This window comes from Gymnoscopelus microlampas, assembly GCF_963454915.1.
Source record: "Gymnoscopelus microlampas genome assembly, chromosome: 12".
In the NCBI taxonomy this organism is placed as follows: Eukaryota; Metazoa; Chordata; class Actinopteri; order Myctophiformes; family Myctophidae; genus Gymnoscopelus; species Gymnoscopelus microlampas.
Genome location: NC_139949.1, coordinates 27,905,489 through 27,921,760, shown reverse-complemented (window position 1 = coordinate 27,921,760; position 16,272 = coordinate 27,905,489). Strand labels below are relative to the sequence as shown.

General features: G+C 42.1%; 1 protein-coding gene across 2 annotated transcripts in view; it reads left to right on the top strand.

Moving 5' to 3' along the window:
- Positions 1–16,272, top strand: part of LOC311057509 (vacuole membrane protein 1-like) — a 71,169-nt gene that overhangs the window by 7,881 nt on the left and 47,016 nt on the right. For both annotated transcript variants that reach the window (XM_084074469.1, XM_084074468.1), the window contains exon 5: positions 293–403. In XM_084074469.1, the coding sequence (XP_083930595.1) occupies positions 293–403 (111 nt within the window). The remainder of the gene's footprint in view (positions 1–292; positions 404–16,272) is intronic.

Genomic DNA, 16,272 nt, shown 5'->3' with positions numbered 1-16,272 from the left:
ACTTGCCCTCTCCCACCCTTTATGGTCCTCTCTGTTTTGCACACTTTCACTCTCGCACCTTCTTTCACTCTGGCCCTGCCTCTTGTCTCCTTCCTCTGTGTGTGTGTGTGTGTGTGTGTGTGTGTGTGTGTGTGTGTGTGTGTGTGTGTGTGTGTGTGTGTGAGTGTGTGTGTACGTGTGTGTGTGTGTGTGTGTGTGTGTGTGTGTATCTCCCCTTCACGTTGTTTTGCTCTCACTCCATGCATGTGTCTCTACCCTGTGCCTGACTGTCCCCTTCTCATGGCCTCCTTAGCATGTGCGCGACATGGAGAAGCAGTTCCTGTGGTGTGCCTACTGGGTAGGCTTGGGTATCCTCTCCTCAGTGGGTCTGGGCACCGGCCTGCACACCTTCCTCCTTTACCTGGTAAGGAAACATTTCTAATACACTTCGTATAGCTGCTGCGCCAGAGCTGTTTACTTATCCATGCATGTTTATGACAGGGGCTCAAACGTAATTACAGTGGATGATAATGCATTGACGTAGGTCTTAAAGTCAGTGTTTAGCCTATGTGGGTTTGTTGCTAAGGCTTTAATGATGGGCACAACAAGCAACATAGTTAAAAGCTTATGGAAGACTCCCCATGTGTTGGAGGGGGGAGTACACGTTTTTGAGTGCATTTTCTTTTCTTTTCTTTTTTTGCGTTTTTGTACGCACACGCGCACAGAATGGGGCGGTGTTGAATTCTCCTCTGTGAATAGGCAGTGTGCGGCGGTAGCCGCACTGTTTTGACAGGCAGTCCAGGAACAAGCGCACTCACTGACCCCTCTGACTGAGTGCACACCAAGCCCCCAGGACCGGGAGGGGGGTCTGTGGTGGGGGTAGTATAGTGGCCAACTCTGGTACTACAGTTTGCCCCAAAAAAGCATTTTCCCATACACAACCCATAGAAAAACACACCTCTCTATAAACTTTTATGAAGATATTTATTTCATATTGAAATATGCATGAGTTCAAATTTTTGTATTTATTTACTTTTTTGATATGACAAAATGACAAATGACAAAATCAGTCAGTTTTTTAAATTTATTTTTTTAATGTTATTTAAGTTTCCCAGAGCACAGCAGAGCTACTTTTGTGTGTGTGACATCATTTCAGGGTGTGAGTGTAGTACAAGCCTATGGGCTCTGGCTCATAAATGTGCAGGTTGGTTGTCTGCCTGGCTGGTGTACAGCGTTGTTTACGTTAGGCACAGTTAACTCTTGCTCAGCTGCTCATAACATAACTGAGAGAATAGTGTTGACAAGAACATTGCCGCGAAATGCCTTAGTCATTCAAATAATACTACTATTGGACATCATTTTGTCATATTCATTTAACTAACTGATGTTGGGGACCTCCAGTTGAGCGATGCATGGCTGAAGGTGTTCGGTTTGGTGGGTCCGCGATATAAACTAACCTGAAAGACCCTGGCCTGAACCCACATATTTGTCTACAGTATTGCGAAACTTTCACCCAGAATTATTGAAGAATTACAGGTGATTCAAAACTTTTTTATTTTGTTACTAAAGTGTGCTCATAAAGGAATTTGACTTGGTGAGACAAACAGACAAATAGCAACAAACACAATATAAACTTTTACAAACTAAATCATGGATATTTATAGATGAAAGATAAAAACAAAAACGTGGCTATGTTTATATTATACCACCAAATCACTCCTCTCCTCTGCTCCTCGCTCTATACACATACACTGGCACTCCCCCGGCCGTAGCTCGCTGGTTCTTTAAATACATCCATAGGGCACACGAGGATAAAAACATTCTCCCCTCCCTCACTGCTCTCCCTGTCACACTTTCGTTTCTCGTGCTCTCTTAAACCTAATTCATACGCAGGCGTGCAACTGCACGAAGACACATTTTTACAGCGCATCACGTTATGTGGTCGTATGTACTTTAAATTAGGCTTTACTCCCTGTTGTTTCTCTTACTCTCACTTTAGTTTTCTCTCCCTCCCCTACTTGTTCCTCGTCCTACCTCTCTGTCAGTCGTCCTACTATTCTCTCCGTACATTCTGTAACTCTGTTGCACCCCTCCCCTCTGTGTTTTGCTCACCCCCTCCTCTCTGTGTGTTGTTGAGTATCAGGGGGCTGGCGAACGGGGTTCCAAAACATCTGGTTGTCTTTACTGCTCAGTGTATTACCTACATTGAGCCTCATCTGTCATCTAGTCCGCAGTCGCAGTTGTGTCCCTTTTTTGTCCAGTGAGGATGAACTGGAAAATGTTAAAGTATATGTCCTCCATTCTGTGTTTTGGAAAGGAAAACCTTTCACTCCCAAATGTAATCTGAGAGGGCTTTTTCTTTTCTTTTTTCTCTCAGTTGTGGCGCAGCTTACTTTTCTACTAGACAGTCCAAAGTAGGATGACACCATCTAGTGATCATGTCTGGTGTTGCAGTTTCTGATGGGTCAGTGGGTTCATGAAATGACGCACTTTGATAGAACATGAACCTAGAGTTGCTGTGTTTTGTGCTTTATAGAGGAAATCCTTGTTTATATAGCATTCGTGTCCTATCCACAAATGGCAACCTTAACTGCTGGTTAAAAAGCACAAATCCAGCCACAGGTTAGTGTAATTGAAAAGTGCAGCTTCTCTGTAGAAGGCTCATTGAAGAGGTCATTGGGGTGACTGTTGAGTAACTGTAGTACGTGACTTCCATGTGGATCTCGGACTTCATGTGGCCTGCCTATGACATCAGTACTATGACCGATTTAAAAAATCATAAAAGATGCGGGAAAAAATCTGTTTGCAAAATTAGATTTGAGGATAGAATGAATGGCATCTCTGGATATTTACCAGCTACTGACTTTGAGAGCATGAACAGTCATCTTGATTTATTGATTGATTGATTTAGTACTTTATTAACAATTTGCAAACAGTACAATTACGCAAGAAATTGCTAAAACAAGCCTTGAAGGCTTGTTTCCATTGGGTTCCAACATATGAAAACAGGCAAAATGTAGCTACAGTTACCCAGCAGGTTTCATGCCCTTTACACCGTCATGGAAACCACACGTTAGCTCAGAAGCGTAGTGATATAGTTTACTCAATCTACTACATCTACACTGTGGCTCAGATTGCTGCTTTCGCTCAGAGGGCTTGTCAAAGCACAGCACCTATTATCTTGATTTCATCTTTGATGCATGTGTAGTTGTGTATGTGTACTACAGGAAGTAGCCTCATTGCGAGTGAGAAACTTGCTCACTAAAACTTCGAGAGGCAGTCTAAAGGCTGCCACTGAGGCGGAAGCTCTAATCATGTTTTGAATTGATATACCATGGAGGTTAGGGGTTCGACCGCGGTACATCCGGCGTGCTGAGAGTGTCTATATGAACTCAGTTCGGGGAGGGAACCTGGGCAGGTAGGGGGATCTTTGTCTTTGCACGTACCCCTACGGGCTGGGGCAGTGCCTGTCAGCGGGGAATGTTGAACGGGTGGACTAGGATGGAGGCGCTATATGTCCTCCCAGTGGGGGCTCCTCACTGGCAAGTGAGCCAGTAGGGTACAACAGCAGTGGCAAGCAGTGGGAGGAATTAATTGGCATAATGACAAAATTGGGAAAAAATGACAAAAGAAAGATTATATATATTGTTCATATCATTTAATTCCCTTTAATCTGTCAGGAAATTGATTGAAAATATCAGTCCAGGCCAGGAGCTTTAATGGCCAGTTGAGGGTGCCATTAGTCTTTAGGTGTAAATTAGCCAGTCTGCTGGCTAGATTAGCCAATCTGAAAGGCCTTGAATTTATTTTGTATTATGTAGTCATTAAGAATAGCTACACACAAGCTATACTTAATTCTTGCCTCTAGCATTTCAGCTCTTTTCTGTAGTTATGTGAATGTGAGCAAATAAAGATACTAAAAACAGCTGAGAAGGAAAACAAAAGGGTAACAGTAGAGAAGTTGATCTCATAAATCATATGAGTGGTTCAAAGCAATGCTTTGTCTAAAAAAAAAACAGAGCAAAAAAAAAGAACCAAAAGGAAAAAAGGAAAAGAAAAACAGGGACGTATTACTGCACCATGGCCCAAATATTCTGTAATATTATATAGCTCTTCCCGTATTTTTGCCTCTAGTCATGGCCCTCTCTATTACACTGTAGAAAGGCTGTTTCCGAGCATGAATACTACTGAGTCTATTCACTATTCAGATCCTGCATTGGCACTCTAGTCCTTCATTTAGACAAAGTGCTCTACTCACATGACATCATGTGACTCAGTGTTGTCATATGACTTTACTGCACTTCACAAATGTCATCATGTGTCTCTCTTTATCCCCCTTTTCCTTTCAGTGATTTAACGTCTTTCAATGAGGCACACTTCCCAATTTCAGCATGGGTGGTGCCATTGTACCTCACTCCATGTGACCTCTTAACAGTGACACGGCTGGAATATTTTTGTATCACAGCTTACAGTACGTTAGTGTTGTTTTGAGAGTAACAAATGGATTTTTTTGTATCTATAATAAGTTCACAGCGGTTCTGTGGCTCTGGTGTTGATGCAGGGCTGTGGAGTCACCACTAGAGGGGGACCGGGAGCCAATAAAACCCCAATAAGAACAACAGACCACAGAATAGAAGTGGAGGCTTCCCTGTTCAATGATTTGTGCAATTGATGCCCCTGTGTCTTCTGTATGTTCACATCCTACTGAGATTGTGGGAAATCAATTTTGACACTGACAGGAATGGTTGTGAGAGAAAGATTATAATCCCCTCTTGATTTTCATGCACACACACGCGCGCACGCACGCACGCACACACACACACACACACACACACACACACACACACACACACACACACACACACACACACACACACACACACACACACACACACACACACACACACACACACACACACACACACACACACACACACACACACACACACACATACACATTTATGTTTTCTCCCACCCCTATGTAGCAACTTTGAGTACTTAGAGAAGCGCTACATACATTTGAGATATTATTATTGTCATTATTATTATACTTAGTTGCACCGCACAATGGGCTGTTCCAAGTATAATTCAGGCTGAATGTAGTGGGAGGGTGCTACAATGCAGCCCCGGGAAAACAATAAAATAATGGTGGAACACAAAGAGAGGTCTGGTTTCAACTGAAGGCTAGGATCATAACACACACACACACACACACACACACACACACACACACACACACACACACACACACACACACACACACACACACACAAGCAGGAGCACAGAACTGCACCTGTGACTGTATCGGCTACATTGACAGTGAAGATCATTATAATCCGTTGGAAGTGGCTTGAATTATTTTCATCCATGTACAAGCTGAAAAGCATTTGTTTTCCAGTGATAACTAGCCTAATGTCACTGCTCTCATACCTTCTTTTTTCTTTTCTTTTTTATACTCGAGGAGCGGGTTTAGCGATGAGTGACTCTGGAGGGGGGGGGGGGGGCTGCTGTAAATATTTTTGAAGAGATCTCATCTGAGTCATCCCCACATGAAATTACTTTCAGTAATGGCTGTTGCCATTAAGTCATTATGGGCAGCTTGAAAATTATTGTGCTCGACGTTAAATCCACAGCAACAAAGAATTAAAGTTGTTAAAATTGAAGCTGTACACATTGCTGTTTACACAAAAGCAATCAGGGTCGTCTTTCTCTCCACCTCTTCTCTTTCTCTCTGCTTCTCTCTCCCTTTCTGTCTGTCTCTTGGTGTCTCCCGCTTGTCAGTTTTCAGCTGTTTTATTAGTTTTTTGTCTTTCTGACTGTTCGTTAAAACTATGTTGTACTGCAGGATTAGAAAAACGTCTGGCCGTGTTTATAGCTTGTTTATGAGTCGTGATTTACTATCCCTTGTCTTTCAAAAATAAACCAGTGGCTCATCTAAATAAAGAAACATTCTGTAGTTTTCTATATTCAGCTTCTTTTTAGGATCGCCAAATTACATGTTGCGGAGGAGGTTTGTGTAGAATATACAGATTTTCCCCAGCAAGCCCCCTGAAATTAAGTTTCGGCTGTTGGTAATTACCAGCAGCACAGCTTTAATTAGCACCAACTATCTCTGTGAGCGCCTAGCAGGTTTGAGAGTATGGGTTCCACAAACTGACCTGTCAGTAGGGGATTGTCGTTACTGACACAGTCATTCTGGGAACCCCTACCACACACGCACACACACACACGCACACACACACACACACACACACACACACACACACACACACACACACACACACACACACACACACACACACACACACACACACACACACACACACACACACACACACATACACACACACTGCTGTACAAGCCAGCTAAGTTCACTTGAACGTAATGTCAGATAATACTAGGGCAATCCACTTGCATATTACATTCTTGGTGGGTGTGGATGGGTATACTGTGGTTTTACTCAAACAGTGAGTGAAACTCTGTAGCACTGTGCCAGTACGTCTAACAAAAGGTCAGTGTGTGTGTGGGCACTGGGCAGGGTGGTGTGCCCCGCACACCTGTCCATTGTGTGCCAGGCCAGTGACAATGCTGACCAATTGCCAACTCTCTGTCTACATTTCAGATCATGGCTCAAGGACAATGCAGTCCCTCCTCACAAACATGAACAAAAACCTGTGTTTCTTTGTTTAGAGCAGTGACTCAGAAGCCTGTCCCTTTTATAGTGCCTGCCTGTATGTTCTCAGCATAACTGCCCGCGCATGAATGGCTAATATGTGCTTGCTGTGTCAAAAATGTGACGGAGGCATCACATAATCAGCCATCCATTCACCAGGGGTGAGAATCAACGCTTTGTGTGTTACCCAGCGCGTCAGACACTGACACACCGGGATCAAGTTCAGTAACCCTTTGAAAGGCTGAAAAGCTGCTCTTGACTCACTACTGACTGGTTGTAACAGATCCCTCGCTTCAACTTCAGCACCTCTTAAATTAAATTCAAAGCCATTCATTTTTAACTCTATCTAGATAGTGTGTCAGAACTTTATCGCTGGTGTTTGTGTTTGATACCCCTCCTACAGAATGGCAGTATTAGTTACAGTATCATAAATATAACTTGTTAAACATTTTACACATTGGGGTAGTTAATTAGGTATTGTGTGGTAAAACCTCTGGGAGGGTCATTGTTCAACTTTAGCTTTCAATAATAAAAGGCGCAAAGAAATTGCTTCCAATATAAAAACAACAACAAAACAAACCAAAAAAAAAACAAGTGGCACAATTGCATTCATTCAGCATTTTTATTAATTCATTCTTTTCCTCATAAGGTCAGAGGCGTGGATCTGAATAAGTGTCTTGTGACTTACTCATGTAGCCCAAACTCAATCAAAGATGAATGCCGCAGAGATGTGTAAATAGGAGCTGTGTGAGTGTGTGTGTCTGTATGCTTTTCTAATGGCCTCTCAATCTTAACTGTCACACCGTAACCATCCAAAGCATGCGCCTGTCTGTCTATGTCTGGGACGCCCCAGGAGTACTGTTAATACCAAGTACAATAACCCCTCACTGTTCAAGACAACCTCCAATGTGCACGTGTGCACACATGCACATACACACACACTTCCCACAGGAAGCAAATTGCAGACCAAAGTGGGCTTAGTGTGTAGCCAGTCTGAAATTGCACCACCCGTCCTGCCACAGCAAACCAAACCAAACCAGACCAGAGCTGGCAGGCATGAAGAACATTAGCAGCTCCCAGTCGAACATCACTGCGGGTAAGGGAAACAGGGAAATGGTGTGTGTCCACTGTCCATACATTAAGTTAATGTCCCCCTTTAGTTGCCATGCAGACAGCCTATGAGATTGCTATTTATCATGGGAAATATTAATAATTCTATAATTATTATTAAATAAATTATATTTTATAAAAATATTATTTGTACTCTTTTTAATAACGTTATTAAGTATTGTATGGGGAGAAATGTTGAAATGTTTTGTATTTTTTTTACTTTGTTTATTAGATTTTCCACAGAAGCATTCAATATAAAAAAGTGGTACTATGCAGATAATAGCTTCCTCCAGTGCAATCCATCTAATACAAAAATTGCAATAAACAGATTGACATCAACATCATAACAGAAATACAAATAAAAACAAAAACAGATAAACACAGATACAAAAAAAAACATCTGTCAAACAATACATATCCATGACACATCTATAATCTGCATAACAGCACAACAGCCCCGCCACAGCAAACCCATCACATCAACATTCCCCCAGACCTCACGTATCCTCAATCAGGGATGGATTAAAATTCTGGACAAATTGAAAGAATGGACCCCATAACTTCCCAAACTTATTGGCGGAACCACGTCTAATCTTTTCCAGTTTTAGACAATACAGGATGTCTCTTATCCAGTGAGTGTGAGAGGGGGAAGTAGGTGAATACACAGGACCACAAGCCCTTTGGGATTTTTGTGTTATCCTTTTAGCACCATTGTATAATCGTACCACTGTACTAATTGCAAAGTTTTACTAAAGTATTCAATCGATCAATCAATCAAACAATGATTTCCAATTAATCAAAATGAGTCTCCTGGCCAATAGAGAGACAAAGGCCAAAACATATTTTTTCAATTTAGGGAGCGAGGGCAGTGAAGGGAAAACCCCAGACAAAGCACCCAAAGGAGTACGTTCCACTCTTTGCCCCACTATCTCTGATATAGAATGAAATATCTCTGTCCAATAATTGTGTATAGAGGTGAGAAATGTTCAAATCTTGATTAGCAGATCAACATTACAATATTACAAAATTGCTGATTCATTCTGTTATTGCCTCATTCAATAACTAATGATTAAAATGCTTTCTACATACTTCACAACAAAACAAAGATCTATGAATGATCCATAGACTTTACGGTATTAGAATTCACTACATTTAAAACAATTTATTCACATACATTAATTTTATTATGTACAATATCACAATCAATGGTGATGCGATGTTGATCACAATTGATCAAATTATCACAATTTTACATTTTATATTAGTTGCAGTATATATATATATATATATATACACACACACACACACACACACACACACACACACACACACACACACACACACACCACTTCTGTAAGTGATTATTATTTTTTTCTTTTTGTTAAATAGCTATATTCTCATAGCAATCATAGACTGTTTGTTCATTCAGTAATATAAGAGTCTTCCCGTCTCTCTAGAAAATACATTTTCAGGTAGGGATACCAATTTAATCCAGTCAGGAGAAAAAACTCATACCGGATGAAGGACAAACAAGTGGAATTGGAAGTGACGAACCTTAGCAGACAGAATTGGAATATGAACACTATAAAATTGAAGCTGATAAATAGGTCCTCTCTTCTGATTGGATTAAATTGATGAACCTCCCGATTTTGTTGTTGATGTCTTTATTAAAGACATTATGACATCAATAATCAAGGATTACGTTCTTTTTAATCCCATTTTTCTTGTGCTTCACTGTACATTTATGCAATATCTGCATATAAGTCTTTATTTTGTTATTTGGCATTGTATTTCACACACAGAAAAATGTCATCCAGTGCCTTGGGGTGTAGGCCAATGACATATTTCATTACATTTGTATTTATTTTTATTTAGTATGTAGGGCCCGCCCACTGGCATATCATATTTTCAGATGGGGGGGGGGGGGCACAAGTACATATTAATCTCGGGGTCCTTGACATGAAGTTTAAGAACCACTGATTTAAACAGCATTAGGAAACAAGCCCAAATAAGCAGCTTCACTTTTGAAACATGCCCCAAAAAACCCGCAGCTTTACAGAAAAAGAAGCCCAAAGTCACTTATAATAAGTGAACATGGCAACACTGCCTCCCTGTCATTCCCACTCGCACCACACCAAACAGAAACCAGGAAAATTAGGAAATAGGCGCTACATCATTTTGTCTTTTAATTGTTAATCTGTGTATATAAAACATATATTCCCTTTCGAATCTCTTAATTACACCAACATTGTTCATGTGAAGCAGTTTGTTTATGCTTATTAAAATGCTAAAATTGCTATTGTCATTTTGCGCTCTCGGTCTCCCGACGGCAGAGCGGACACAGGCGGCTATTGCCGGCCGCTGGGCACCGGCTCGGAACAAACAGGCGCGGGGGAGAAATGGGGACAAGTGCAATGCAGTACTTTCACAGCCTGTTTCTAAACAAACTATTCATTTTAGCTTATAAATAGGTCACGTATTTGTTCAATATTGATTAATATTACATCAACATCCTTTTCAAAATGTGCACTTCCTACTACAGTCCTATTTAGGTTTCTTCACCTCGAGTCGAAAACACGACTGACGGCTGTCAACATCATGTGATAACCTCAATGGGTACTGTAAAAGACACTCGATGTCCACGACATGTCCATCAAGCTGTTTTTACCGGAAACACTTCATATGGTAGAGCAAAATCATGATTTCTAGCTTGTCATGGGGTCTTTAAAGAGCCTGAGAAACAGCGACATCCCTGTTATTGATCAAACACTCTATAGATCAGATCAGAATGTTTGCAAACAAATGTGTAGAGCTGTATTTCTGGGTGGAATGTCTACATATTTACACAATATAAAATTAAGTGTCTAGAACATTAAAATAATATATTTCTAATACTCAATAACAATTTCATAAGTGTTCTGTTCTTCCAGAAATAATACTGCTCCAATGTGACGATGCCAGCGTTATCTACCTGGAAATGATGATTTGGCCTATAGAAATTATTACCAGAATATGGATGTTTAACTTGGAAAAAAAACAAAAAACATACTGGTGTGAAAGAGTTGCATAGTACCCCCCCCCCCCCTCTCTTTCTCTTTACATTCAACATTCTCCAAAGACTCCATCAAAGAGACTGACCAGGGCCTCATCTAAATGAAATAGCCATCAATGTTTGCCTTTTCTATTGCCTCTAGCCGTATCCTAGCATAGGAAGTGGTTTGGTGGTTATGATAGCAACCATGAGTGGACCACCATGTCTAATGTTGCTTAAAAGGACCACGACAGCCACACAGACCTGTTAATGACTGGACCGCTATGTGGTCACTGTACACTGGTCACTTTATGGTCAGCCATTAAGGTCTGGTTTGGGGGTTTGGAGGGCTCTACTTAAGGCCCCATAAACCAACAAGGCAAGTCTTCGCCATGTTGGAGAGGACCGCTATGGGCCATGTCTACATGCATCAGTGCTGGCATGAAAATTAATACAGAAGAGACTAGTTTGGCTGCAACTCGGGAGAAATTCCTCCTGAATTCAGGACGGGTGCTACGCTATTGTCGTAACTGAATACCACGTCTGAATACCATGGCTGTACTTAAGATAATAAACAGCAGAAATAAGTGTGTTATGTGTAAACCATGTTGGCTGACCCTGGACTACTATAACAATGGCAGAGTGTTGTGTTGTGGCAGTTGGGTGACAGTTCACCGGACTTTCACATCCTTCTTCTGTGACCTCAGCGAGTCAGGCTTTGTTTTAGCTGTGGCATAGAGAACAGGCTCTTAGTACTACAACATTGCACAGTCTAGTATGTTCCTTGTTATGGATGATCACCTTTACTGTAGTGATAACGGTGATGCCACTGCCAATCATTTTCCAAAGCATACCGTAGTTTGGTCATGGCGAAAAAGAAAAACAAAGGGTTTTTGTGGACAGTAACGGCAGATACATTTATAAAGCACTTTATTTAGCTTTTATTTATCATTATTATTATTATTAATAATAATAAATAAGAAACCAGTTGAAATGTAGACACTGCTGTGCATCTTTCAGCACCAACAGAGGAGAGTGGCTAGGGGAAAGGCAGATGCTATTATTTCAACAAGTTGCTTATAATTGGAAAAGATATTCAAAGCCCATTCGATTTTGAACTATAATAATAATAATAATAATACATTTTATTTATAACGCACTTTACATTCTCACGAATCTCAGAGTGCTAAAACTATGTTCAAAGGCCTCTCATCTTTGAAGAATTTTGTGAATCCATGACCTTCTGGTCCTACTTTTCTGTCCCTCCTGTCTTACAGGAGTAACAGGTCATCTACTATATCCATTTTGGGGCTCCCACACAGCTGGAGCGTGCAGTGCGTGCTTGGCGCAAGTGTTTACAGAACTTTGAAGCTGTGGATGCTCACACCATTATATTTATAGTTAACTTTACACTTATCATACTAGGTGTGGACCAGGGCATGTGAGTGGAGTTGGGCGGGGAGAAATGCCACTCTGCGTTCAAGGAGGCTGTTGTCACGCTCGCTTTTCACTGATGTTGATTTAGCTGTGATATAGCTGTGCACATCTCATCCTACATGTCAGTGAAAATCGGACACTTATATTCAAAATCTCAACCTTTGACTCCCTTGTGATGCAAACATAATTTACACAAAGAATAAACCAACAGATTTAGCAGATTACAGTGAAATTTGAGTTACAGAACTCTTGAGAGAAAGATGGAGGAACAATGAATACGAGAGAGAGGGAGGAAAATAGAAGAGACAACTGGTAATCGCATGTTGCGCTGCTTTCATGGTTTGTAGATTTTCTCTGCATACATAACTATTATGACTAACTATTAGGGCATGCCTCCTGGCGGAGATTTGTGCTCTGCTGAGTGCACCTTTCTAGTTCTGCCGTAGGCATGGATACACACACTCTGCCTTGTAGCAGTGATCCACTGATCCACATAATGTGATAAATACATTCCATTTTCAATACACACTTTGGATTGGATGCATAATTGTGTGCGTTTACGTGCACACGTCTCCTCAGAGTCTATGTTGATGTACACTTCCACATGGCTGGGGATCCCATTCCTCTTAGAGGCCAGGTGTTGGTTTCCACAGACCGCCACAGGAATGCCAGCAATGTGGCCTCCATTGTGGATCCCACCAGGCCAGGATAGTGGAGCCCAGAACCTCTGTCAACGGCTGGGTGGATTTTATTGGCTCCGTCCTCATCATCATTTTGTTTTCTTGACAATGAGAATAGTGAGTAGGTGGAGCAGTTATCTCAAACCAAACGCACACAAACACAGAGAACCAGGCCCTCGCCATTACGTTGTAGGCTGTAGTAATGGTTTCACGAGTCGCTTGTCTTATCTCTGAGACCGATACGTGTTAAACTGTGTGTATTTTGTAATGTGTTTCTCGTTAATGATCATCTACCACTCCTTCAGCGCATGCATTTGCCTTTGATACTACGTTAGAGAGTGTGTGTGTGTGTGTGTGTGTGTGTGTGTGTGTGTGTGTGTGTGTGTGTGTGTGTGTGTGTGTGTGTGTGTGTGTGTGTGTGTGCGTGTGCGCTTTTTGTGTGTGGGAGAAAGAACGAGAATGGAGTAATGAAGCTGAGGCAGCTCTCTGACTGTTGAGGGTTGGGCAGCAGATTAGCGGTGAGTCACCTGAACAACATGAGAGGATGGGGCTTTTGTGTAAGGTGAGAAGCAGTGACACAGCATTAGCTCTCCAACAGAGAGGGAGCAGGATCACACAGTCATGCACGCAAGGCTTTCTGCTGGCAGACTGCCTCTCAGTGTTTGGTAAACACACTTCCAGATAGCGTTGAGAGGAATATAGACTTGTTTCCTTCACACACAACACACAGGGTTAGGCATGGATCTTTTAGTCTTCAGGTTAGGGTTTGAACACTCCTCGTTGGTCAGTAGGAATGCACTGAGGACACAAGTTGGAGCAAACTAAAATCAAAACTACAGACCTCTCAAAACAATCCAATCAGAATACTACTAGACCTCACACCCAGAGCTCACTTAACCCCTGCTCATTATGCTAGGGTGGGATGGCTCAGGGCGGTAGAGGACAGAGTACAGCAACTTGCAATGGGCCTGGTTTTCAAGATACTCAAGGGACCATTGCCCATGTACCGGTCAGTCAAACTACTTCCAAAGAGTGAGAAACGGGCACAACACCAGAGGGAGCTCCACTGATCTCATTCCCCCCAGATTCGGCACAAACATAGGATGAATTCATTATTATTATGCCACCAAAATGTGGAATACCCTACCACCAGCAATCAAACTCCTATACCCTCATTCAGAACCACCATAAAAGAGTACCTGTCTGCAATTTGCAATTGGACCTACTGTAGACAAGTCTTCTAGCTTGCCAAAAGAAACAGTTCATTCTGTATGTACATCATTCTCTTCATTATCTCCGTACTGCTGCCCCCAATCCATCGGTCTGTCTCTCACACACTCACACTGTCTCTCAACATTGCTTGTCTTCTGACAAGTTACTTGGTCACCATAATTATGGTTAAATTCGAATTCGTGAAGCCGTTTATAAATTAAATATGAGCACTCTCATATTATACTCTTTGCCTACCACTCTTTGCTTACCACCGTCAGATTCTGCTAAGGCGTAGCCTGCCACTGACGAGTTTGACGAGATTTGTGTTTTCAGTCGTTTTCCATCATATGACGCTGTTTGCTAAACCTATGAATCATTCCTTGCCTGTCAGAAAAGGATCGTCAGAAATGTGATCGCCGTGAGAATGGCGATCATAGCTCTCCACCAAACAGACTACTACAGACTGGCAGTCGAATGAAGTCTGGAGATCAGTCGGTTGGAAGGTGTGGAAAAAAAGTTGCTAAATGCACCTGAGACCGATGATGCTAAAAATAGCCTATGGCTTGATGTCTTTTTCAACAACAAACATGTGAACTATTTTGTTGTGTCATATCTATCATATTTAATGTTAATTAAAACAATAAACACTGCGTGCCTGCAAGCGGCAGTGCAATGTGTCTGCGTTTTGAGCTGTAGTATTTACCATGGATATACGCTGTATTCAGACAAAATAAACAGCATTTTAGAAAATGGTGCTACCCGACGGTCGATAGCCGGCGCTTCCCTACAATTTCCGACTTGACGCGACCGTGTACCCACCGCCCATTCAAAAACAGATTTTTGGCAACAGACGCTTTCCAACGCTTACCACCACTGACGTTGCTGCGTTGGAGAGCTACCTTTATGCGTGTGTCTCAGGGCACTGTGCTCCCAGTGGAACTAAATGAGAGGATGTGTGGCCATGGGTGTCCACATATGGTGCATCCACACATGAGATGCAAGTTGACGCTAGGTTCACAAGCCCTTGTTCCGGTTCCGGCCATTTCTGGCTGTTACTCAATGAAAAGCGGAACCCGGATATGCGATTCAGACGCGCGTCGGGACGTTTTTTCCGTTTTTTCCTATAACATGGGAGTGGATGGGACTTCCGACTTAGGGCGTCAACTTGCATCTCATGTGTGGATGCACCCATTCAGACTGGGTCAAAAATAGCAGTTTCCTGTCTCCCCATTCTGGGGAAACAAACCGTCTTCAGGTTCAGTTCTCTATAGAAGGGTGTTGTTTAGTTTTTCTTTGACAATAACTTCTACAAAACTGAGGCAGAAGGCCCACTGTAGAAGCTTAGCCTTAGCTTAGCCTAAGCTTAGCTTAGCCTCCACCACCACCAGTATAATCTTGAGTCATCGAGAGGTACAGGGAACACACATGGCTCTTGAAAGATGTTACTGTTTCCTGTTGCCTCACACACTGCTGTCCTGCCCAGTCCTGTCCTGTCCTGCCCTGCCCTGTCCTGTTCTGTCCCAACTCCGGAAGTGGTGGCCCCACCCCATTTGTCAGATTGCTTTGGCGGTATGTTGCATAATACCCCAAACTGCCCCTGTGACACGGAACAGTGGAACATGCGTCACTGGGTGCACCCCTCCTACACTCTCATACGCATGGATGTAAACACACGGACCAGCTAGCCACAGAACACGCACTAAGCACACAGGCCACACATACACTGACCTAATTCATACATAGACCTGCCCTTGTTTGTAAACGTTACAGCATAATCATAATGTATCATAATACTAACGGATTATTGGCAATCTCAAGTATCCACTATTTCAGATCCGTGAAGTTAATGTTTTTTGTTTTTTTTTATGTGTTTTTGTTTTTAGACTATAGCATGTGTAGAGTGTAGTCTTCCTTGTTCCATTCAGGAATTAATGAGACCAGAAATAAATGAACTTGGCATTATGACAAACCTATGCAATGGGAAGTCAACTATTGGAACTGTCTAAATGGCTTTTATTTTTGCTGATGAGTTCATATCAAAATGCAAAGGTGATTATGTTGGTGTTTGTACGCGATTGTGAGTTTAATATCCAGATTGCGAGTGATTGATTCCCCCCCGGGAAGCTAATAGTGGCATTGTGGAGACATAG